Source organism: Gobius niger (genome assembly GCF_951799975.1).
Source record: "Gobius niger genome assembly, chromosome: 9".
Taxonomy (NCBI): Eukaryota; Metazoa; Chordata; class Actinopteri; order Gobiiformes; family Gobiidae; genus Gobius; species Gobius niger.
The window spans coordinates 35,824,588-35,851,329 of NC_136860.1; the positions used below are offsets into that span (position 1 = coordinate 35,824,588).

General features: G+C 39.7%; 1 protein-coding gene across 1 annotated transcript in view; it reads right to left on the minus strand.

Annotated features, from left to right (window-relative positions):
• Positions 1-24,977, minus strand: part of klf7b (Kruppel like factor 7b) — a 176,728-nt gene extending 151,751 nt beyond the window's left edge. Inside the window, exon 1 of the mRNA XM_079563485.1 lies at positions 24,852-24,977. Within this exon, the coding sequence (XP_079419611.1) occupies positions 24,852-24,953 (102 nt within the window). The 5' untranslated portion in view covers positions 24,954-24,977. The remainder of the gene's footprint in view (positions 1-24,851) is intronic.
• Between the last annotated feature and the right edge of the window lie 1,765 nt (positions 24,978-26,742).

Here is a 26,742-nt window from a genome sequence, read left to right on the forward strand (position 1 = left end):
AGAACAATAACATGACAAAAATGTGACTAAAATGCAGCAATATCACAATAAATAAGCAATAAAAACATGACGGAAACACAACAAAAGTCAATTACAAAAAAACTACAAAAGCGCTTCAAAAATGTGACATATACGAGGCGACAATGCAACAGGATCAATTTTGCAGGCCTTAGCTTTCAAATGAGGGGTTACACTGGCCTAGATACATGCTTTTCAGCCATGTGACTTTTGTTGTTATGGCGGCTATTTTGATTACCGAAGTAGAACTATGCAGTACAACAACATGTAACAATAACTCTACTCAGGATGACGTGTTTTAACTGTTATCTTCATGAGCAATGATTACGAGAACATAAAAATGCCACTGTCAATCAGTCGTCTATCATTATCACCCTGAGTAGAGATATTGTTACATGTTGTACTGCATAATGCTACTTCGGTATTCAAAATTGCCGCCGGAACTATGGAAACGTATGTATAGTCTGCAAGCTCCAGTCGAGAACATTTTCTTTAAAAGTTTGACACAGACTTTATTTCACTGATTCAGACTCGGACCGAGCTGCACATGGAAGACAAGACTTGACCAAAGCTAAGGCTCTGTTTTCTACCCTTTGATATAAGTGCAGCAGCAATGTGGACGTATCGCTCGTTTAGCTGGGCACACACTGGGAACAACATAAATCTGGCACCAAATAACTGGTCTGTGCGCAGAGGAGGGACAGAAGAAGACCAAAGCGGAGATTTATGGTCGCGGCAGACGAGGACACGAAGTTAGCTGGTAAAAAAATCTGAAAGACAAATAGTTTTTCGCATGCACACAGACACTTGGTCCCTCTTCCGCGCGAAGCCAGTGGACCGTGAAATGTAAAAAACTGCAGCGCGCTCCTCGATTCATTTTCCTGTCAAAGTCCGGGGTCTGCCCAGAGCTCCGAGACGCACGAGACAATTCATTCACACAGCACCGGAGGGAGAGGGCAGAGTCTACAGGAACTTACACTGATACAGGGGCGAGTGCACAGACCGAGCGGTGAAGCCTGCGTCGTGGAATATGTGCGGCGAGAGGCTCCCAAAACTGTGCGACGCATAATTCAAGTGTTTGTGTTCGGCACCGAGGCACAAATAACCTCTGGAGCTGAGAGGTATCGAAATAATGAGCATCACAAGCTCCCTGGTGACCTGCAAGAGCCACATATTACAGCGCAAACACACGACAAGAAAACGATATTTGGTTCGTACATTACGCCACCATTACTTTAACAAATGCTGATTGTGAATATAATATTTCTGCTAGTAAAGATACAGCGACATGAAGAGGACCCCAGGAAGACAAGCTCTGTGGAAGTTAATGGGGACGCTAATAAAGAATTAAGGGTCTCACTTTATTATACATTAAAGGTTGTTCAACTTTTTCAAGCTTTACATCATGTTTTTATGTCACTCCCTCATTAAAAACATGGCTGAAGTGTTGCCTTGGCACATTCACGTATTTCTGAGTCATCTGTAAAAACTCTGATGGCGGCCATTTTAGGGATAGGTTTGCCTGAGTCCTCCTAGGAACGCCCCCACCTCCTGGAGACGCCTCCGAGAACAGAGGTTCTTAAAGAGACAGAGGCCTATTTCAAGACATTCACTACAGCCATTTTGAGAGAGACATTTTATACAAGGCAGTTATTCTAATTTACTGCATTTACAGACCAACAGAAGGTTTGGTCATCATTGTAGTGTGATATAGACTGGTGCTGTGGGACTGAAAAAAGCAGAATACCCCCTCTTTAAACATATTTATCACACGCCAATAAAGTAAAGCCAAAATCGGGTCCATATGGATGTTTTTTTTTCACAGTATATTGTTCAGTAGAAGCGAAAAACCAGCACTTGTAGCTAACGTTGTGCAGCATGAAGCTAAAGTAGATTCCTGGTTAGCATTGTCAGTTTTTTAAGTATTTATGGACAGTTGAACCACTTTCTTTATTCTAAATTCGGTAACACTTTATTTTACACTACCCTTGATACACTCTACTTAACTACATTTAGTACAATGTAATGTGCTCAGTAACAATCTGTAATAACTTGAACCTATGGGTTAGATACACAATGGAATAACTTGTATTAGTGCTGTAGGTACATCATGTAATAGAACACGAGACCCATAGGGCTTAAAATTGGAATTATGTCTGATTACATTAAAGGAATAGGCCACTGTTTTTACATACCGAGATATGTTCTTACCTAACCTTAGCCGAGTTAATATATCCCCGTCTGGTCTTTGTCCGTGCGCTCTGTCACGCAAACGGAGCACATACGCAGCCTCTCCCACATGTCACATAGCTCCAAAAAAGCTCACGATAGAAGCTACCAAGCTCTTCCACGTGTTCCCTATTTAAATAAAGTTACGTGAAGTGTTTTCATTTGAAGTATATTTACACAGAAATGTAACGTGTCGATTTTATAAGCAGATAAAAAGGGGGACTATATTGTGAGGCGTAATGATACGAGGAGTAAAACGTCCGCGCAGTAACTCCTAAAGGTTATTGACGGGAGTGAGCGGGGGAAGTGTTTACAATGTATCAAGGGTAGTGTAAAATAAAGTGTTACCGAATTCAGAATAAAGAAAGTGGTTCAACAGTCCATAAATACTTAAAAAACTGACAATGCTAACCAGGAAACTACTTTAGCTTCATGCTACATATGCTAACGTTAGCTACGAGTGCTGGTTTTTCGCTTCTACTGAACAATATACTGTGAAAAAAACATCCATATGGACCCGATTTTGGCCTTACTTTATTGGCGTGTGATGAATATGTTTATAGTCCGACAAAAAACAAAACATTTTGAAAAATAGTGATTCCCAGCAGAGGTTTTCTTGCCCCCAGGCTAGACCACGCCCCCTTGTATGATGCATTGCCGTCTGTACAGGGTTAAGATCTGGCCTCTGTGGCGGCCAAGGTGAGCTCGATGAATCCGGGCATTGTCATCTTGGAATAAACCCGTGCCATCAGGGAAAAAGAAATCCATTGAGGGAAAAGCCTGCTCCATCTTGGATACATTGCTTGAAAAGTGCTTGACTTACGACAAGTTATGCTGATTTTGAGTGTTTGGACTGTCCTGAAATAAGATCGCCAATGGAACAAAGTGATTGACAGGTTTATGACTTATTTAGATCGATAACATCCGTTGTAAGTAGTAATCATCCTTGTATTTAAGGCGAGACACTGCAGGTGAATAGGGAAAATAAATAAATGTAGAGATGTCAATTTGAAACTTTTGCTGAACATCACAGATATAAATATGAGACAAAATGTATTGCATTTTTTCTGTCATTTTATGTTTTCACAAAGAATTAAGGCATTTTGAGCATTAAAATGGCCAAAATTGCCTATATTTTGGGCAACGAAATCAAAATAATGAATTGAGCCAGATTAAATGTTATGGTTTTATTTTATTGACATATTAAAAACTAAGATTTTTTCAGAGGGGATTTTGGACATTTTGTTTCATCAGTGAAAAAATCTCAAAAAACTCAAATTCCGCCTGTTTTTTTAGTTTTAAAAGCTGAATAAATCAGGTTAGGAATTAGATATTAAAAAATCCCTCTGAAAAAAAAATCTTGTTGTGTCTCAGGCTGTAAAGTGTGGAGTCTGTGGGAGCTTCTATAAGGGCTCAGGCTCTGCCCGAGTGCGGCTTCTCTCATTCAGAGAAAACCAGCCCTGAAGTTTTGTAGCGAGTGCTCATGCTCGGCTCGTTCTTCCACTTTTCCGCACCAGCGTCTCGTAGGAGGAAAAACACCATATTTGGGTGAAAGCGTCATCACGGGGCCCCTTAGCAGGACACGTGGATGTCAAATCTGTCAATATTTATGAATGAAAACCCGCGGGAAAGACGGCCTTTCTACTTCCGGGTCGCCCCCACCTCGCAGACAAAACATTATCAAATAAACATCATCATTTTTATATCTGACATGAAAACTAAGATGTAAAGGGAGGAAAACAGATACAAATCTCCACTTCCACCACTGCGGGAAACATCAATACTTTCACCTGCCGTGTCTCGCCTTAAGTGAAGCAGCATTTAGTTATGGCGACTTTATTGGGGGGGGTCAGGAGGTGCATTTAACACAGAGTTCTCCTTCTGCATCACAAACCCAAACTCCGCATCTTCATCCAGGTCTAGATTTACGTTCGTGTTTACAGGAAACTGCTTCGGTTAAGTCGTGATAAATCCCATTTGAAATCTGTGACAAAATAAATGCTTTTTTTCCGGGAGTCCGATTGCAAGAAATTAGCAAACAAAATCCAGCTTAACCGAACCACATGTGAGCTGCTTCTTTTCAGCCGGTTTACACAAAACTGCACGAGTAAACAATGGGAGCTTGGGTTTCCAGTGGCGTCTAAAATGCTGCTCAAAAGTCGCCTGAATTAAAAGCATGGAAAGAATGCGTAAACCATTGTGGTCCGTTCTGCTGAAACAGATGAAAATGCAAGAGAAATTGGTGAAGAGGAAGAAGCAGGAGGATAAAAGCGAATATGGTTTTAAAAATGGATGTTCTACTGAGATTTCAACATTTCTTTTTCAGGAGGGACCTGGATTTCTGACTTTTATTTGGCTTGAAATGGACTGAAGTGGCTCTTGAAGGTTGCAGAGCCCAGAGTTAAGTCAACAATATAACGCTGACAGTGGCTCCACAACCCGTACAGTCATTTCCGGTCCAGCTCGCTTGAATTAAAGCGGCGCATGGACACTTCTTGTCTCATATTAGTACAGCAGTTCATTAGTTTGACGGGGACGCTGCTCGTGAATGAATGGGTGAATGAAAAGTTTGTCTATGGAACAAAGATTCACCTCAGTCATTGCCAATATTGGATCTTTAAGCTGATTGGCTCTCAGCTGCTTAGAGCCGGACTGATAGAGCGGATCATAGCTCTATCATAACTCTATCATAGCTCTATCATAACTCTATCATAACTCTATCATAGCTCTATCATAACTCTATCATAACTCTATCATAACTCTATCATAAGTCTATCATAACTCTATCATAACTCTATCATAACTCTATCATAGCTCTATCATAACTCTATCATAGCTCTATCATAGCTCTATCATAGCTCTATCATAACTCTATCATAACTCTATCATAGCTCTATCATAACTCTATCATAACTCTATCATAACTCTATCATAACTCTATCATAGCTCTATCATAACTCTATCATAACTCTATCATAGCTCTATCATAACTCTATCATAACTCTATCATAACTCTATCATAACTCTATCATAGCTCTATCATAACTCTATCATAACTCTATCATAGCTCTATCATAACTCTATCATAGCTCTATCATAACTCTATCATAGCTCTATCATAGCTCTATCATAACTCTATCATAACTCTATCATAACTCTATCATAGCTCTATCATAGTTCTATCATAACTCTATCATAACTCTATCATAACTCTATCATAACTCTATCATAGCTCTATCATAACTCTATCATAACTCTATCATAGTTCTATCATAGCGCTATCATAACTCTATCATAGCTCTATCATAACTCTATCATAACTCTATCATAGCTCTATCATAACTCTATCATAACTCTATCATAGCTCTATCATAACTCTATCATAGCTCCATCATAGCTCCATCATAGCTCCATCATAGCTCTATCATAGCTCTATCATAGCTCCATCATAGCTCCATCATAGCTCCATCATAGCTCCATCATAGCTCCATCATAGCTCCATCATAGCTCTATCATAGCTCTATCATAGCTCTATCATAGCTCTATCATAGCTCCATCATAGCTCCATCATAGCTCCATCATAGCTCCATCATAGCTCTATCATAGCTCTGTCATAGCTCTATCATAGCTCTATCATAGCTCCATCATAGCTCTATCATAGCTCTATCATAACTCTATCATAACTCTATCATAGCTCTATCATAGCTCTATCATAGCTCTATCATGACTCTATCATAACTCTATCATAGCTCTATCATAGCTCTATCATAGCTCTATCATAACTCTATCATAACTCTATCATAGCTCTATCATAGCTCTATCATAGCTCTATCATAGCTCTATCATAGCTCCATCATAGCTCCATCATAGCTCCATCATAGCTCCATCATAGCTCCATCATAGCTCCATCATAGCTCTATCATAGCTCTATCATAGCTCTATCATAGCTCTATCATAGCTCTATCATAGCTCTATCATAGCTCTATCATAGCTCTATCATAACTCTATCATAGCTCTATCATAGCTCTATCATAACTATCATAGCTCTATCATAACTCTATCATAGCTCTATCATAACTATCATAGCTCTATCATAGCTCTATCATAACTCCATCATAACTCTATCATAACTCTATCATAACTCTATCATAACTCTATCATAGCTCTATCATAGCTCTATCATAACTCTATCATAACTCTATCATAACTCTATCATAACTCTATCATAACTCTATCATAGCTCTATCATAACTCTATCATAACTCTATCATAACTCTATCATAGCTCTATCATAGCTCTATCATAACTCTATCATAACTCTATCATAACTCTATCATAGCTCTATCATAGCTCTATCATAACTCTATCATAACTCTATCATAACTCTATCATAGCTCTATCATAGCTCTATCATAACTCTATCATAACTCTATCATAGCTCTATCATAGCTCTATCATAGCTCTATCATAGCTCTATCATAGCTCTATCATAACTCTATCATAACTCTATCATAGCTCTTGGGGACATTCCTTGCTCATTCCAAGGCTTCAATTTTAATTTCTGGATATTTTGGAGCCGAGCCAGAACGTATTGAAGAGCTTCCATTACTTTCGTATCCGCCGCCATTGCCAAACTACAACCAGCAAATGCTAGACGTCACCTACAAGCCCCGCCTCCCCCGCTCGATGAATGGTAACATGACAGACGTAACATGTAGGGAAATGATCATTGACCGGAGTTTACGGATGGCTAAAGCCAGGCTATTTATTCCTATTAGTAGGGATGCACCGATACCAGTATCGGGTATCGGGCTGATACCACATGCTTGTACTCATACTCATACTCATTCATGAGGTCCCGATACCAGAAACCGATACCATTTGACGTGCAGCCGGCGCAGCTACGAGGCGCCTCAGCTGAGGAGAGAAGAAGCAACAAACTGTAGAATAGTTTAGTGTAAACACAATAATCCACATAGAGCTGACTTTATTACAGACTGCGCTCTCTAAACCAGAGTCTGAGCTGGATTTAACCAGAGCTTAATGTTGTTAGCGCTGCAGCGTCTGCAGTGTTTACAACATACAGGCTAACGATGCTAACTCGCGGCTAACAGTTTGGGCCATTCTGACTCCGTTTTAAGCCCAGGGGTTTATTCATCTGAAAAAACTAACCCAGCGACTAAAAAGTCCTCAGAAAATCCAAACTAAAGACATACAGCATGTTTATATTGAGGGAAAATGAGCTGCAGCAGAACAATGAAAACGCTGTAGCTTCTCGCTAAGTTACTACAAACACACGAGAAAATCTACAGGAGCTGAAGTAAAGACGAAAAGAGACCATTTAAGTAACATCTCAATACTATTGTTAAATAAAAACACATAAATGAATAAAGCTCAGGCATTGGGAGCTTTAGGACATGGGCTTTTCTGTCTATGATGGACAGAGACATAAAAATAAAACATATATTGAATGAGAATAAAAATAAATAAATAAATGGCATCAGCACAATTCTAATATAACTGCTCTTAAATGTGTCGCCGACTTTACTTAAGGAAATGTACACGAGTAAATTAACTAATTACAAACAAATCTGCTGTGAAAAAAGTAAGAATGTTGAAGAAAATGCCTTGTACTCGTATCGGTATTCGGTATCGGCGAGTACTTAAATCCAAGTACTCGTATCGGTTTTAGAAAAAGTGGTATCGGTGCCTCCCTGCCTATTTGCAGTCAAAACGCATGTTAAATCTTTCAACTGACAGACAGTTCATTCAGGCATAGGCGCCGATTTATGTTTTTCTCAGAGGGTGCCCAATCAGGTCAGAATCGATCTTACAAACTCGTGATTATGCACCAAGTACTCCAGCTAAAGGATTTTATTGTTGTCACCTAATAAAGTCGGGCATGTGCCTTTAGGGCTGTGCAATTAATCGAAATTCGATTACGATTTCGATTACAACAGTAAACGATTACAAAATTAGCATAATCGCAAAACATCGATTATAATTTTTTTTTTCAATTTTTTTTTTTTTTCTCAATTTTTTTTTTCCAAATTTTTTTTTCACTTTTTTTTTCTTATTTTTAATTTTGGGATTTTTGTAACTTTTTTCCTGGATTTTTGTCTTTTTTTTTGCTGGATTTTTGTCACTTTTTTGCTGGATTTTTGTCACTTTTTTGCTGGATTTTTGTCACTTTTTTGCTGGATTTTTGTCACTTTTTTGCTGGATTTTTGTCACTTTTTTTGCTGGATTTTTGTCACTTTTTTGATGGATTTTTGTCACTTTTTTGCTGGATTTTTGTCACTTTTTTTGCTGGATTTTTGTCACTTTTTTGATGGATTTTTGTCACTTTTTTGCTGGATTTTTGTCTTTTTTTAATGGATTTTTGTCACTTTTTTGATGGATTTTTGTCACTTTTTTGATGGATTTTTGTCACTTTTTTGATGGATTTTTTTAAAGGCAACAAATAATCGTTTGAATAATCGTGATTTCAATTATGGCAAAAATAATCGTGATTATTATTTTTTCAATAATCGAGCAGCCCTATGTGCCTTGTTAGTTTCTTGTTAAAGATCTTGCAGAGAGTCAGTCCTTCAGATTTCAGGAACAAACCTCATTGTATCGAGTAAACGGCGTGCTCTTGGAAACGACAGGATGGTGAGTGGACCGTGGGAGGGCATCAGGCTTGATCTCCTCAGACAGCGCAGTATCTCGGCAGCTGTTTATCCGTGTAGCTGAAGTGGCTCGTTGCCGTGGCGATGGCGAGTGAATCGATGGAGGTGAAGAGAAACACAAGCGGAGCGTGTAAACTCCTGAGTCAGACGGGCTGCGAGCGATGCTACTGTAACGGAGGTCGACTGAATCCTCGGAAACACGCTCGGGTTTTACCTTGATCAACACTGATGCTCCACGACTGCTACTGCTCTTTCAACTTACCCAGACCTCGGGCTTATTTATCCTTTGTGTGATCATTGTAAACATATACTTACTGTTTGAATTGTATCACATATTAAACCTGAGTGACAGACAGATAGATAGATAGATAGATAGATAGATAGATAGATAGATAGATAGATAGATAGATAGATAGATAGATAGATAGATAGATAGATAGATAGATAGATAGATAGATAGATAGATAGATAGTCTTCCACTGAGAGAGCTGCTCAGCTCCTCTACAGTCCCGTGCAGTGGGTGGGATGTGTTGTCCATGATGGAGGTGAGCTTGGCTAACACCCTCCTGTCCGTCACCTCTTCCACAGAGCTGGCCCTCCTGATACTTGGCATTGCAGCAAAAAGTATTGCAATACGATATGATACGGTTACTATTCGAGAATCCCAGCCGGAGAATCCAGGTTTCTTGTTACTGAGAAACTGCTATTTTCGTGTTTCTATAATCAGGAAACTAACTTTATATGTAAGTATGTAAGTATGTGTATGTATGTATAAACTTTGTACATTTTTATGAAGGTCGAAAGGTTTATTTAATGACTTCCGTGACAAATAGTTCCCAAAAGTTTGCGCGTTGCTCGGTAGTGTTTTGCTAGGCTAGAAGCAGCAAGGCTAGCAGCTAGCCTAGCTACTTAGCTGAAGGTGCAGTTGGAGGAATGGTGGTGAATCTCTGGGTAAGTTGAAAGTCAGACTCACGCTAACTTCACGAGCGATTCCCCGACTTCTCTCTCAGTGACGGGACAGATAGTGTCGCTGCTACGTACGTGTGGAGTGATATGAAAACACCAACTCCGGTGCCATTGGCAGCGTCATTATTTTTCTCAGACGTCCTTTATCAGAAAATAATGACCGGTAGAACGTTGGGAAATCCCATTCAAATCAACGGAGCTTCTGCTTACGTTGTGAAGAGCCGGATAATAAGGTCCGATCATAACCAGGACACTCCGGTGTAAACACACTGCATGTATCAAATATGATACACATGGTGATATAGGGCCCCTCCTGGAACCTTAACGTGGTGGAGGGGTTTGAGCACCCGAATGATCCTGGAGCTCTGTTGTCGGGGGCTTTGTGCCCCTGGTAGGGTCTCCCAGGGCAAACAGGTCCTATAGGTGACGGGTCAGACAAAGCTCTTTATGAGAGACCGACAGGCCCGGTTAATCATGAGGTCGTCCTCCCGTGCACCCACCACCTGCAGGAGGAGCCATAAGGGGCTGGTGCAATGAGATTTGGGCAGCTCGGACAGCTTCCCCCACGACCCGGCAACGGACAAGTGGAAGAAGATGGATGGATGGTGATATAGGGCTGTCATAATAATTACTTTACTTACTATATTGTTCAATAAATGACAGATATTATCTTGGGCTCAACATTTATCGGCAGTACATTTATCCAGCGTTTATTTCTTTATGAAAAACTTGATTTTTTTGCCTGAAATAAGTTGTGTTTCATTGTATTGTATCTAAATCAAAGCTTTACCATCATTATTAGGGTTTAGAGTAACACTAAAGGGTGTTATATTCTATTGTGTATCGCAATACTTTCCTACCTCAATACATGGAACTTTAGATTTTGTTATCGTGACAGGCTTAGACATAGGGTTAAACAGAACAGACATAAACTATAAAGCTGTCTCTACGACTGACACATGATATACTATATTGTTACACTGCACACACACGGTGAATATGTGCAAGATGGAAACAAACATGGAATGAGTTTGTTCCGTTTCCAAAAGCCTTTCTTTGTATCGGCCACAGCCTCAAACACTGACGTCAGACGATTTCTTTGAGACTTTTCGTTTCTGCAGTAATACATATTTCAGTGTCTAAATCAAATCTGATTCTTACGCTGCTGTTCGTGAGCCTGTAAAGAAGTAACTGCCAGTTCTATAGAAATCTGTGTGTAAAAAAGCTCATTCCTTAATGCTCTGCGAAACCACAAGAAGATCCTGCTTTGGAAATCAATGGATGTAAAGGCCCTAAAATAACTGGATTAGGTCTGGTTTAAAGTTTGATCCACTTCTCTCTAAAGCTGAGAGAGAGAAGCGCCAATTATGTGTACAGAGCTGAGAAATCGCACTGTCAGTGAACGCAGCATCGACTCACAGAGGTTTTTTACGGATCTTTTTGTTTCGGTGTTATCTGTGAAGACTAAACAGCCACTTGTTTCTACATCGAAAGGAGATTGTCGTCTGAAATCCCTGCTCTGGTGACGAGTGTGTCGAGTCCACAAACTATGAAAATCACATGTAAATGAGCAACCGGAGAGCAACGACTCTGACGTCCGATTGTTGCGTAATAGAAAGGCAGCACGAGGACTGGAAAGGCTGCTGTTGTTTAGACGAGAGGGAAACAAATATCTTTTCTACAATCTACAATCACGGTCTGAATGTATGTTGTTCTGGTGTTAGATTGGCAGTTTATGTTTTACTTCATGATTAACAAATGAAAAGGAATCAATGATGATGAAGGAAAGTGCAGTGCATGACCAAATATAAGAAGTGGCCACCTGGAATTAACACGTTGAGTGGCCAAAAATGAAAAAAGTTGTTTTTTATTGTGAAACTAGACCCTCTAATACACCTTATGTGTGATTGTGGGAGCTCTGTGATGAACAGAAGTGAAATGAATGACGATCAAAACTTGTGAAAAGACATGATCTGGACATTTCATATTATCATTGTGTTTCTTTTTTTGTCCGAGGGGGCGTGGCCTTGTGTAGCGACGCTGTAAAGCCCACACTTCCCATATACAGATCCAAACAGTTGAGATTTTAATAGTTTTTTAAAGGGGGGGTATTCTGCAAAATCGACTTTTTCAAGCTTTCCATCATGTTATTGTGTCACTCCCTCATTAAAAACATGGCTGAAGTGTTGCCTTGGCACATTCACGTATTTCTGAGTAATCTGTAAAAAACTGATGGCGGCCATTTTAGGGATAGGTTTGCCTGAGTCCTCCTAGGAACGCCCCCACCTCCTGGAGACGCCTCCGAGCTTTCGTCACCAGCCGAGTAACCAACCACTGCTCCTCAGCAGAACCCCCTCCCCACTGATGCCACAGACAGCGTGTGGAGGGGGCGTGTCTAAAGGCTCAGAGGTTCTTAAAGAGACAGAGGCCTATTTCAAGACATTCACTACAGCCATTTTGAGAGAGACATTTTATACAAGGCAGTTATTCTGATTTACTGCATTTACAGACCAACAGAAGGTTTGTCATCATTGTAGTGTGATATAGACTGGTGCTGTGGGACTGACAAAAGCATAATACCCACTCTTTAAAGTGAAACTGGCTGCTTTGAACATGACCATATATGGGCAATTCAAGGACTGCATGAATATTATATGTTTGTTAATGTGACATCACACAATAATAAGTTACTTCCGGGTCCAAACTGTTGAGAGTTCCATAGACAAACAGCAACAAACTGAAATAACAACAGATAAAAGCCCAATACACCGAGTTAGAATAATATATCTCACCATTTCTCCAGGAAAAACAAAGGCAGTTATTCTAATTTACTGCATTGACAGACCAACAGAAGGTTTGTCAACATTGTAGTGAGATATAGACTGGTGCTATGGGACTGAAGAAAGCAGAATACCCCCTCTTTAAAAGGTTCAAATCGATCCAAGGACGACTGAGAAACATCCTGTTAAAGTCTTCAATCCGAGAACCAGGCTGTTTAAATGCACACAAAAAAGTGATCAATAGCGTTTCAAAACGTGTCAACAATGTTGTCATTGATATTGTACATTGTACATGATATTTAGACATTTGTCTCTTCTCATAACATTAGTGTCCGTCCAGAGAGGGGGAGGAGTTAATCAGAAAGGAGAGAGCTTCATAAAACGCCTGTTATTTCCGAATCTAGAACAAAAAACAGTAATTTTGATCAAAACAAGCCTCTGTTTAGCTCAGATTTCTCAGGAACCGAAGCACGTAGAATTAAACAGTTTTCACCTACGGAGAGCTTAGAGTCTCACCTTTCAAACGAGCCACAACATGTGTCCAGAGCTATAACACAGAAGACGCTGTGGTGATACAAATATCATGAAAAATGGTCTGGATTGTTGGAACTCAATGTGTTAACTGTTGGTCAGATCGAGGTTCAGCAACACTTTGTGCACAAAGAATGAGCTGAACATCCTGAATGACCAGGTTATTCCATCAGTGGATGTTTTCTTCCCTGACTGCACGGGCATATTCCAAGATGACAATGCTATGATTCATCAGGCTCACGATGTGAAAGAGTTCAGCATTTTTCCTCCATTTTTCAAAAGTAATACATCATTTTCAAACCAAAATAAGTTGTGTTATATTGTGGGATGTTTTAACCTCCTATAGGCCAGTGTGACGCCTATTCGAAAGCTAAGACCTTCATCTTTTCATTGCTTTTTTGTCACCTTTTTGTTGCTCTTTTGTTGATTTTTTTTGTGTGGCTTTTTCATTGTATTTTTGTCACATTTTTGCCACTTTACTTGTTGAGTTTTTGTCATTTTTTTGTTCCTTTTTTGTCACTTTTATTATGTTTTCATCCTTGTTTTCTTCAAATCTTTGTCACTATTTTGACTAAGATTGAAGCACTTTCCAAACAAAGCTTTAGGGCATTAAAATATCTTCATAATATCATTTATCGTAGCGTTTTCTCGCCTCAATACACTGAACTTCCGAGCCGGAGACACTCTGGGCTTTGCAGCTCAGCACCGGTGTTTCCAAGCCCATCATTTAAAAAGCGTTTTAGGCCATTTGTGATAAAAAAAGAAAGAAAAAAAAAGAAAAAAATGAGTGGTGACGTGAAAATGTAAAAGTGCCGGGAACTCTATTAAAATGTAATTACAGGAGAAAATGGGTTACGGGGAGCAGACGGCGGGACTGAAAAAAGACGCAGTTCGTTCTAATTATATCGGTGTAACGTCTGCGAGGACACGAGGGGCTTCAGAACAACTGCACCGAGTCTGGGCTCTGACGGACGGGATGTGAACGGCTCTGGGCCATTTAATCAGACGAGAAGCAGAAATAAACCAGAGCTAAAAACAAGGACTACACTATAAGAGCTAAACTACGAAGAACAAGGCTTCAAACGTCAAGTGGAAATCTTTAAATGTGAATACTTTACTTTAAATGCACACAATCTGAGCATTTGTCTTTTTTTGTGTGAATCCCTACAGCAAAGGCTTCAATTATAAAAATACAAAATGCCACTTAACATTTTGTTAGAGGCTAGTTTATGTATTTGTTTTGTAATGTCCAATTGCAAAGCTATTCCTTTAGAACAGACAGGTTGTTTCTGTGCAGTTTAAGGAGCCACAAACGAACACTATCCCTGAGCGCCCACTGCTCTTTACGGGAGAGATGGGTCAAATGCAGGACACATTTGTACAGTTGTTGTATAATGAGAAATAAAGCACCTTAAAGGGACTATACAGAGTTTAAAAATGTTAAAATGATGTATTTTCCTCCCCCTACACAATCAATAATGTCCTAATGTGTAGAATGAGCCCAAATCTATTCACCACAACTGCCTCTAAAATCCTGCTCTCTCTCAAAACGGCGTTTCTTCGGGTCCGAAGTGCCGTCATGCACGAGCTTAAAGGGGGGGTATTATGCAAAATGGACTTTTTCAAGCTTTCCATCATGTTATCCTGTCACTCCCTCATTAAAAACATGGCTGAAGTGTTGCCTTGGCACATTCACGTATTTCTGAGTCATCTGTAAAAACTCTGATGGCGGCCATTTTAGGGATAGGTTTGCCTGAGTCCTCCTAGGAACGCCCCCACCTCCTGGAGACGCCTCCGAGCTTTCGTCACCAGCCGAGTAACCAACCACTGCTCCTCAGCAGAACCCCCTCCCCACTGATGCCACAGACAGCGTGTGGAGGGGGCGTGTCTAAAGGCTCAGAGGTTCTTAAAGAAACAGAGGCCTATTTCAAGACATTCACTACAGCCATTTTGAGAGAGACATTTTATACAAGGCAGTTATTCTAATTTACTGCATTTACAGACCAACAGAAGGTTTGTCATCATTGTAGTGTGATATAGACTGGTGCTATGGGACTGAAAAAAGCAGAATACCCACTCTTTAAGATAGAAGGTGCAGTTACATGTATGACTTGAGGTGGCAGTAGTGAGCATAAAATGGCCAAGTTGCATCTAGCCCCTTTAATATTAACCAATCATAAACAACATTTCCAGGGTAGGTTCACACTTAAATGGTTGCCTGACCTCCTCTATGCCACCTCCATTTATTCTCAGTATTTTGGTGCTAATTTAGCTCCATACACTTTTCAGTGCATTTTTTTTTTTACATGAATGAAGCTATACATCTGCAAACCATGCTCTTTGTAAATATAATCATATTTAATCTTGTTCCTCTGCTTCATGGAGCTGCTCCCACATGAACAAAGCTCAGAGCTGATCCTCTGGCAGTGATTGTAAATGATCTGAGGCTCTTTCAGACGCTCAATAGAAGTTTGGATGATTTTAGTCTCTCCTTTTCATTTAGATTTAGTCCAATTTTAGTCGTCAAAAATATCACTTTGACTAAAATTAAGACAGTCGACGAAATGAACACTGCTCTGGGTGTCTATATCGGCCAATAGAATCGGTCAGTCCTAATTTGCAAATATTCCTTCAAACAGGGGAATGAGCACATTTTCCAGAGTTTGAAATCATGTACGATTTCAGATAAAGTTGACTAATGTTGCCTTTTTACTTACGAATAGTGCTTTTAACCTCTTAACTCCCACCTGAACCGAGCACATTTTCTCCAGTTTGGCTTTACCCCAATCCAAAAGCTTCTGGAAAAAAGCTGTGAAAAAAGCAACAAAACTGAGACGAAAACAATGATGAAAAAGTGGCAAAAATGTCACAAAAAATTGACAAAAAATGGAAGAAAAAATGTGACAAAAAATGACAAAAATTTGATAAAAAATTGATGAAAAAATGACAAAAATGTGACAAAAAAGACAAAAAATTGATACAAAATTGATGAAAAAATGACAAAAATGTGACAAAAAATGACAAAAATTTGATACAAAATTGATGAAAAAATGACAAAAATTTGACAAAAATTTGACTAAAAATGACAAAAATTTGATAAAAAATTGATGAATAAATGACAAAAATGTGACAAAAAAATGACAAAAATTTGATACAAAATTGATGAAAAAATTACAAAAATGTGACAAAAAAATGACAAAAATTTGATACAAAATTGATGAAAAAATGACAAAAATGTGACAAAAAAAGGACAAAAATTTGATAAAATATTGATGAAAAAATGACAGAAATGTGACCAAAAAACCCCCAAAATGTGCTAAAAATTTGACCAAAAAACAAAACCAAAAAATGACCAAAAAAATGACAGAAATGTGACAAAAATGAGTTGAAAACCCAACAAAAAAATGCTGGAAAAAAAAATCTGACGACGTGAGGAAAAAGATCCTCTCGGTTCCGGCGGGAGTGAAGAGGTTAAGGAGATTGCTTTCTAAACAAATGGCAGCACCCTTTAGGTCGGGGGTACACAGACCATCACTGAAGGGTGCAGGGGGTCGTCCAAGGGGCAAGACACACAAACATCTCCCATTGTCTCGGTGCCAAAGGAACGTCCATAAAACCTGACGATGAGTTTAAGTGAAAAGAAGCATAATTCCTCTCCAAGTTTCCTCGACTCAAAGCACTTGAGTGATCCGGATATTGCCGTCTGGACCCCGCGACATGCTGCATAATGGGATGGGATTTTCCGCGACCAAACAGTGGCGCTCGGCGATGTATTATTTACGAAGTCGTCAGAGCGCGTTAGCCGAGCGTCCGTCTCCCCCCGTCAGTGTCGCTCTCCATAAACGTCTGAGCGGCGGACGCGGCGCAGTATTGATCCCACCAGCGCCATACAGCAGCAGTGTTGAGGATCTACGAGCTCCTATCACTGCTTTAGAATGGACGGGAGGCTAAATAAAGGAGCTTTCAATGCGATTTGGCGTAAACAAAACAAGGCAATCACGTATCTCTCACTGTTACATGGACTGTGAGGGTTATTGAGGGTAAAGGGTAGAAAAAAGGGAAGAGAGAATGGAAAAGACAACATGCTGGACAAAGGAAAGGCTTATCCAGCACTTATTCAGGGACATCAGTTCAGTAAATGTGTGATTTAAACATCCATATGAACCAGCAGATGCACTAAACACATAGACACAAACATATGGGACAGAACAGTAGCATCCACTCATGTAACAGCCCACCTCTGGGTATTGATCTGTGTCTGCGCCTCTTTGTCCGCCACGTGGCCACTGCACTGACTCAGCATCAGAGCGTCTCGTGTAAGAAAATGACCTTTTGTTTCCAGCGTTGTAGAAAGCATTTAACCAGTGAGTTGTGTTTCACTCGCACAGGTCGTACACGCGTTTATGGGAACCACGAGGTCTGAGCTTTCGAATGAGGTACTGCACAAAAAACCCGACAAAAACGTGATGAAAGAAGTGACCGGAGAAAACACAACAAAAAAAGCTACAAAAAAGAGATTTAGATCCGTTTTGTAGGGCTTAGCTTTCAAATGAGGCATTACATCGGTCTATACCAGCCATTCCCAAAGTCCGGGTCATCACAGGCCCCTTATCAATCCGAAAATCCTTCAGGGCCCCCCTAACTTGCATTTTCTCCTCTATTTAAAGGAGTAAACCAGGTCGAAACTCATTAACCAAGACTAAAACCAGGTGTTAATCCGGTAACTATGACTAAACCGGCTGAAAACTAGGACTAAACCAGGTTCAAACTAGATAATCAAGACTAGAACCATGTGATAACCTGATAACTATAACTAAACCAGCTGAAAACTAGGACTAAACCAGGTTCAAACTAGATAATCAAGACTAAAACCATGTGTTAACCTGAAAACTATGACTAAATCAGCTCAAAAGTAGATGACAAAGACTCAAAACTAGGACTAAACCAGGTCGAAACTCATTGACCAAGACTAAAACCAGGTGTTAATCCGGTAACTATAACTAAACCAACTCAAAACTAGGACTAAACCAGGTCCAAACTAGAAAACAAAGACTAAACCAGATGTTGACCGGGTAAAATTGACAAAATCAGCTCTAAACTAGGACTAAACCAGGTCTAAATGGGATGGATTAGACTAAACCAGGTCCAAACTAGGTAAACCAGGTGTTATCCAGGTAACTATGACTAAATCAGGTCAAAACAAGGACTTAACCAGGTGTAAAATGAGACTAAGCAGAATAAACCAGGTCAAAACCAGATAACCAGAACTAAACCAGTTGTTGTTTAGGTAACTGTGACTAAATCAGGATTAAACCAGGTCTAAATGGGATGGATTGGACTAAACCAGGCCCAAACTAAGTAACCAAGACTAAATCAGATGTCAACCAGGTAACTATGGCTAAATCTGCTCAAAACCAGGACTAAACCAGGTCTAAATGGGATGGATTGGACTAAACCAGGTCCATACTATAGATAACCAAGACTAAAACCAGGTGTTAATCCGGTAACTATAACTAAACCGGCTGAAAACTCGGACTAAACCAGGTTCAAACTAGACAATCAAGACTAAAACCATGTGTTAACTTGAAAACTATGACTAAATCAGCTCAAAAGTAGATGACAAAGACTAAAAAAAGGTGTTAACCAGGTAACAACTCAAAACTAGGACTAACAGTCATTATTTTAAAGGCAGGATTAGATATTAAGTAAGAATCAGAGGCGTAACTTGCCCCCAGGCCAGCAGGGCCCCCCAGAGGGCTCAGAGATCTCACAGAAACGACCGAGAATACAGTCGCTGCAGCAGCAGTGACGAGGTGCAACCACAATTGGCCGTCGCATACTCCCTGAAAAGGCCCCATGAGCCCAGCCCCTCCCTCACCTGCTTCTCAGGGGAAGGAGAGAGAGAGAGAGAGAGAGAGAGAGAGAGAGAGAGAGAGCGCAGACACAGCTCCGACAAGAGAAGTTCTGCTTCTGGCAGCAAAAACAAAAGAAAAGGAGGATGAAGAGGAGGAAGGAGAGCAAGACAGCAGCGAGTGTGATAAGTTACGGTAGTTGTCTGTCTCTGAAGTGCTTTGTTTTAGCAGCCTTCATTGTTTGTCATGCAAATATCATCAACAAGCTATCTATCTATCTATCTATCTATCTATCTATCTATCTATCTATCTATCTATCTATCTATCTATCTATCTATCTATCTATCTATCTATCTCTATAGGTAACCAGGACTAAAATAGATGTTAATCGGGTAACTAACGCTAAAATAGGACTAAACCAGGTCCAAACCATGTAAACAAGACTAAACCAGGTAGCTATGGCTAAATCAGCTGAAAACTAGGACTAAACCAGGTCTAATATGGGACAAAGCGGACTAAACCAGGTTCAAACTAGATGATCAAGACGTGTTAACCTGATAACTATGACTAAATCAGCTCAAAAGTAGATGACAAAGACTAAAACAAGGTGTTAACCAGGTAACAATTCAAAACTAGGACTAAACCAGGTCCAAACTAGACTAAACCAGATGTTGACCAGGTAAGAATGACTAAATCTGCTCAAAACAAGGACTAAATCAGGTCAAAACTCATTGACCAAGACTCAAACCAGGTGTTAATCCGGAAACTATGACTAAACCAGCTGAAACTAGGACTAAACCAGGTCCAATAGATAACAAACCAGATGTTGACCAGGTAAAAATAACTAAATCAGCTCTAAACTATGACTAAACCAGGTTCAAACGTAGCTAACTAGACAAATAGATCTGTGCACTAAAAGCTGGAAATGTGGACTTTGCCCTTGACTAAGCATCTCGCCTTTGCACCAAGGAGAAACTTCAAAACCAGATAAAAACCAGAGCTTCTGCCAGATACCAAATAAACGAGTCGCCTCCAAGCATTTTCCTGCAATAAAACTGGTTAAACGGCTTCTTAATCTTTACCATGTGGCTACGAACCAACCAGACATCGTCCCATTTAGACGAGAATGTGAAACATGCTCGAGCTCCTGTGATGTTGAATCAGGAATCATTGCTACCACACGCAATTACAATACGTGTTCTTCCACTGTGGCTGAAAACCAGACTGACTAAGCACTGTCTCACCATTCGGCAACAGAAACAGGCGCTAGAAATATATTAAGAATCATAGGGATGCACCGATACCACTTTTTCTAAAACCGATACGAGTACTTGGATTTAAGTACTCGCCGATACCGAATACCGATACGAGTACAAGGCATTTTCTTCAACGTTCTTACTTTTTTCACAGCAGATTGGTTTGTAATTAGTAAATTTACTCATGTACATTTCCTTAAGTAAAGTCGGCGACACATTTAAGAGCAGTTATATTAGAATTGTGCTGATTAGGGCTGAAACAACTAATCGATTAATCGACAACTAATCGATTACTAAAATAGTTGTCAACTATTTCAGTAATCGATTAATCGTTTTCTAGTAAACACAGACTAAAATAGAGCTAAAAAGACATGACAATTATGTATTTTGGATGAAAACCTACTTTGTTTTTTAAGTGAGGGTCTGCAGTGTTGTGTACATTGTAAATTTCACAAATATCTGTCTTTGTCTTGTCCAATCAGAAAGCAGAATTAGCACAAAGAGCCTCCGACAAATGTTTACTTTAAGTTTACTCCATCAACATGTCCTCGAACGGCGCCACTTAAGCTCTATGTGATAAAACATTTTAAAAATACAATTTCCATGCACCTTTCACAGTCAAGCGATTAATCGATTAATCGTAAAAATGATCGGTAGATTAATCGATTACCAAAATAAACGTTAGTTGCAGCCCTAGTGCTGATGCCATTTATTTATTTATTTTATTCTCATTCAATATATTTTTTAATTTTTATTGCTCTGTCCATCATTTATGTGTTTTTATTTAGCAATAGTATTGAGATGTTTCTTAAATGGTCTCTTTTCGTCTTTACTTCAGCTCCTGTAGATTTTCTCGTGTGTTTGTAGTAACTTAGCGAGAAGCTACAGCGTTTTCATTGTTCTGCTGCAGCTCATTTTCCCTCAATATAAACATGCTGTATGTCTTTAATCTGGATTTTCTGAGGACTTTTTAGTCGCTGGGTTAGTTTTTCAGATGAATAAACCCCTGGGAATAAAACGGCGTCAGAATGGCCAAAACTGCTAGCCGCGAGTTAGCATCGTTAGCCTGTATGTTGTAAACACTGCAGACGCTGTAGCGAGTTAGCAACGTTAGCCTGTATGTTGTAAACACTGCAGATGCTGCCGCGAGTTAGCAACGTTAGCCTGTATGTTGTAAACACTGCAGACGCTGTAGCGAGTTAGCAACGTTAGCCTGTATGTTGTAAACACTGCAGACGCTGTAGCGAGTTAGCAACGTTAGCCTGTATGTTGTAAACACTGCAGACGCTGTAGCGAGTTAGCAACTTTAGCCTGTATGTTGTAAACACTGCAGACGCTGTAGCGAGTTAGCAACGTTAGCCTGTATGTTGTAAACACTGCAGACGCTGTAGCGAGTTAGCAACGTTAGCCTGTATGTTGTAAACACTGCAGACGCTGTAGCGAGTTAGCAACGTTAGCCTGTATGTTGTAAACACTGCAGACGCTGCAGCGAGTTAGCATCGTTAGCCTGTATGTTGTAAACACTGCAGACGCTGCAGCTCTAACAACATTAAGCTCTGGTTAAATCCAGCTCAGACTCTGGTTTAGAGAGCGCAGTCTGTGATAAAGTCAGCTCTATGTGGATTATTGTGTTTACACTAAACTATTCTACAGTTTGTTGCTTCTTCTCTCCTCACCGCACGTCAAATGGTATCGGTTTCTGGTATCGGGACGTCATGAATGAGTACGAGTATGAGTACAAGCATGTGGTATCGGCCCAATACTGGTATCGGTATCGGTGCATCCCTAAATAATCAGGTAAACTCTGATCAAACTGATAACAGGGACCGTGTAGCCACTAACCAACCAGTCTGACGAAGCCTCTCGCACAGACAGCTGCGTTTGTGAGACGCACGTAGTAAACACGGACCGATCCCATTTAATTCTCATTTAAAAGTCATTAACATTAATCACGCTCCGAATCAAATGAACAACTATCGTGGAGGCGCGTAATTAAAATGCCTAATTGAATCCAAAAAAAGAAAAGAAAACGTGCCCACGCCGCCTCGTCATAGAGAAGTCGTTTACGCGTAATTACTATCCGGCGTTCCTCGAGCGCGTCTGCGAGTGTCTCCAAACAGCAGAATCCCGAACCGAGAGGAAACACGCAGGAGCTAAACCAGACTAAAGCAGGTGTGATGTGAATAAAACCAGGCCCTAAACAAGGACTAGTGTGTGCCGTGAGTGAGCGAGAACATGTGACTAACCCGTGGCTCTGAATGAGATCCAAGCTCAGACTATGTGGCATCAACATCAATAGATCTGGTTTCAAATAGGTTTAAGCTCCAGTCAAAGTGTGAAAAAAGGACTAAACCAGGTCCAAACTATAGGTAAACAAGACTAAACCAGGTAGCTATGGCTAAGTCAGCTGAAATCTAGGACTAAACCAGGTCTAATATGGGACAAAGTGGACTAAACCAGGTTCAAACTCATTAACCAAGACTAAAACCACGTGTGAATCCGGTAACTATGACTAAACCAGCTGAAAACTAGATTACAAAGACTAAAATTAGGTGTTAACCAGGAAACAACTCAAAACTAGGACTAAACCAGGTCAAAACCCATTAACCAAGACTAAAACCAGGTGTTAATCAGGTAACTATAACTAAACCGGCTGAAAACTAGGACTAAACCAGGTTCAAACTAGATAATCAAGACTAAAACCACGTGTTAACCTGATAACTATGACTAAATCAGCTCTAAACTAGATGACAAACACTAAAACTATGACTAAACCAGGTCAAAACTCATTAACCAAGACTAAAACCACGTGTTAACCCGGTAACTATGACTAAACCAGCTTCAAACTAGATAATCAAGACTAAAACCATGTGTTAACCTGATAACTATGACTAAATCAGCTCAAAAGTAGATGACAAAGACTAAAACTAGGTGTTAACCAGGTAACAACTCAAAACTAGGACTAAACCAGGTCGAAACTCATTAACCAAGACTAAAACCAGGTGTTAATCCAGAAACTATGACTAAACCAGTTCTAAACTAGGACTAAACCAGGTCTAAATGGGATGAATTAGACTAAACCAGGTCCAAACTACTTAAACAAGACTAAACCAGGTAGCTATGGCTAAGTCAGCTGAAAACTAGGACTAAACCAGGTCTAATATGGGACAATGTGGACTAAACCAGGTTCAAACTAGATAATCAAGACTAAAACCATGTGTTAATCCGGTAACTATGACTAAACCAGCTCTAAACTAGGACTAAACCAGGTCTAAATGGGATGAATTAGACATAACCAGGTCCAAACTAGGCAATCCAGTCTAAACCAGGTGTTATCCAGGTAACTATGACTAAATCGGGTCAAAACAAGGACTTAACCAGGTGTAAAATGAGACTAAGCAGACTAAACCAGGTCAAAAGAAGATAACCGGAACTAAACAAGTTGTTATTTAGGTAACTGTGACTAAATCAGGATTAAACCAGGTCTAAATGGGATGGATTGGACTAAACCAGGGCTCAAACTAAGTAACCAAGACTAAATCAGATGTTAACCAGGTAACTATGGCTAAATCAGCTCAAAACTAGGACTAAGCCAGGTCTAAAATGACTAAACCAGGTCCAAACTAGATCACCAGAACTAAACCAGTTGTTAATCAGGTAACTATTGCTAAATCAGCTCAAAACTAGGACTAAACCAGGTCTAAAATGGGACTAAACGAGGTGATAACCAGGTAACTATGGCTAAATCAGCTCTAAACTAGGACTAAACCAGGTCTAAAAGGGATGGATTGGACTAAACCAGGTCCAAACAATAGATAGCCAAGACTAAACCACATGTTAACCAAGTAACTATGACTAAATCAGCTCAAAAGTAGGACTAAACCAGATCTAATTGGGATGGATTGGACTAAACCAGGTCCAAACTATAGATAACCAAGACTAAACCACATGTTAACCAGGTAACTATGGCTAAATCAGCTCTAAACTAGGACTAAACCAAGCACATAACATGACTACACGGACTAAACCAGGTCCAAACTAGGCCACTAGGACAACACTAGATTTTAAACTACCAAACCAAGTTTAAAGTAGGACAAAAACCAGGCCAAACGAGATCTAACCAGGTCCAAACGAAACCACATCATAACGAGGAGGTAATCTGGTCTAAACTAGGACTAAAGTCGGTAAATCCAAATGATAAAACAAACTAATCGGAGGGAAAAAAGAGTAAAACGGACAGAAACCACGGAGCTTCGAGGCTAATTCCTCAAAAACAGCCGCTGCGCGTTTCTTATCCCAAGAAAACAGCGTGCATCCTCCCTCCCTCCTCCTCCACCTCCTCCTCCTCCTCCTCCTCCGCTATGGCTGTCAGAGGACCGCGCCGCGCTCCATGTGACTGGAGAGGAGAGACGAGGAGAAGGAAAAAGCAAACTGCGTAAAAACCACATGCACAAACATCACTTTCCAGCACAGCAGCAAAAGCGCGAGGAAACCAGAAAAAAAAAACACCCAGTACGGGACACAGCGAGGGGGGTAAAAGCGCCTCACCTGCTGCCAGTTCTCCTCCAGGGAAGGCATCGCGGAGAAATAGCCAGTGTCGTGCACGAGTTGTAGTTCTTGGAAAATGCTGTAATTCGCCAACACATCCATTTTGTAAAAAGTTAAAGCCAGGAAAGATCCAAGAAGAAGAAGCAAAACTCTCTTCGCGCTCCTGCTCCCAAAAATAAGAAAATCAGTTCCTCTTTTTTTTTTTTTTTTTTTTTTTTGCCTTTTTTTACAGTTTGGAGAGGACGCGGTGCCAAAATGCGCGCAACGGGGAGAAGTCGCTCGCCTCGCGCGCGGTGTTGTTTTGCCACTACGATCCGCGAGTCACGCCTCCTGCCCTCCGTCCTCTATTTCCGTGTTTTGTCCGGGATAGAGAGGGGTGCTCTGCCGCTCGCGTTGCGCTTCCTCCACCACATCAGCAGCAGCAGCAGCGGGAGCGAGGAGCGAGGAGCGCAGGCTGGAGCGCGCCTGCGGACTGGAGCGCGCGGCGGGTTCAGGACCGCGCGTAAACGAGAGGAGGTTTTTTTGGTAGAAACAGCGCCATCTGGCTGGTTTGGTGGAAGTTTTTGAGTGTAGTGGGATCAAAGTGCTCAAGGTTGTTCTGTGGGGGAGTGTTTGGGTTACTCACAGTTTTGAGTAGTTCTCCGCATTTTGTTGTTGTTTTTCCGTCCACTACTGAGGCATCGTAGAGGGAACACAACACTTTTGAACCTCTTAACTCCCGCCGGAACCGAGAGCGTTTTCTCCAGTTCAGCTTTACCCAAATCCAGTGTAACGCCTCATTTGAAAGCTAAGACCTACAAAACTAAATTAATCTTTTTCCTCACATCAGATTTTTTTTTCATCACTTTTTTTGTTGGGCAGTCGTCTCATTTTTGCGACTTTTTTGTCAAATTTTTCGGGTTTTTTTGTCAAATTTTTTGTCAAATTTTTATCGATTTCTGTCATTTTTTGTAAATTCTTCGTCACTTTTTGGTCAATTTTTTTCTAAATTTTTCGTCAAATTTTTATCCATTTCTGTCACTTTTTTGTCATTTTTTTGTCACTTTTTCGTCCTTTTTTTCCTCAATTTTTTGTCCATTTTTATTTCATTACCCTAATCAAAAAGTCAAAAAAATCAAAGAAAATGTGACAAAAATGTGACAAAAATGTGACAAAAATGTGACAAAAATTCAACAAAAAATCAACAAAAATTCAACAAAAGTTCAACAAAAATTCAACAAAAATTCAACAAAAATTCAACAAAAATGTGACAAAAATGTGACAAAAATGTGACAAAAATTCAACAAAAATGTGACAAAAATTCAACAAATTTCAACAAAAATGTGACAAAAATGTGACAAAAATGTGACAAAAATTCAACAAAAATTCAACAAAAATTCAACAAAAATTCAACAAAAATGTGACAAAAAATCAACAAAAATGTGACAAAAATGTGACAAAAATTCAACAAAAATTCAACAAAAATTCAACAAAAATTCAACAAAAATTCAACAAAAATTCAAAAAAAATCAAAAGAATTAAAAAAAATTCAACAAAAATTCAAAAAAAATGTGACAAAAATTCAACAAAAATTCAACAAAAATCCAACAAAAATTCAAAAAAAATCAACAAAAATTCAACAAAAATTCAAAAAAAATTCAACAAAAATTCAACAAAAATTCATCAAAAATTCAACAAAAATTCAACAAAAATTCAACAAAAATGTGACAAAAATTCAACAAAAATTCAAAAAAAAATGGAAAAAAATTCAACAAAAATTCAACAAAAACTCAACAAAAATTCAACAAAAATTCAACAAAAATTCAACAAAAATGTGACAAAAATTCAACAAAAATTCAACAAAAATTCAACAATAAAATGACAAAAACGCGGAGGAAAAAGATCACTTTTG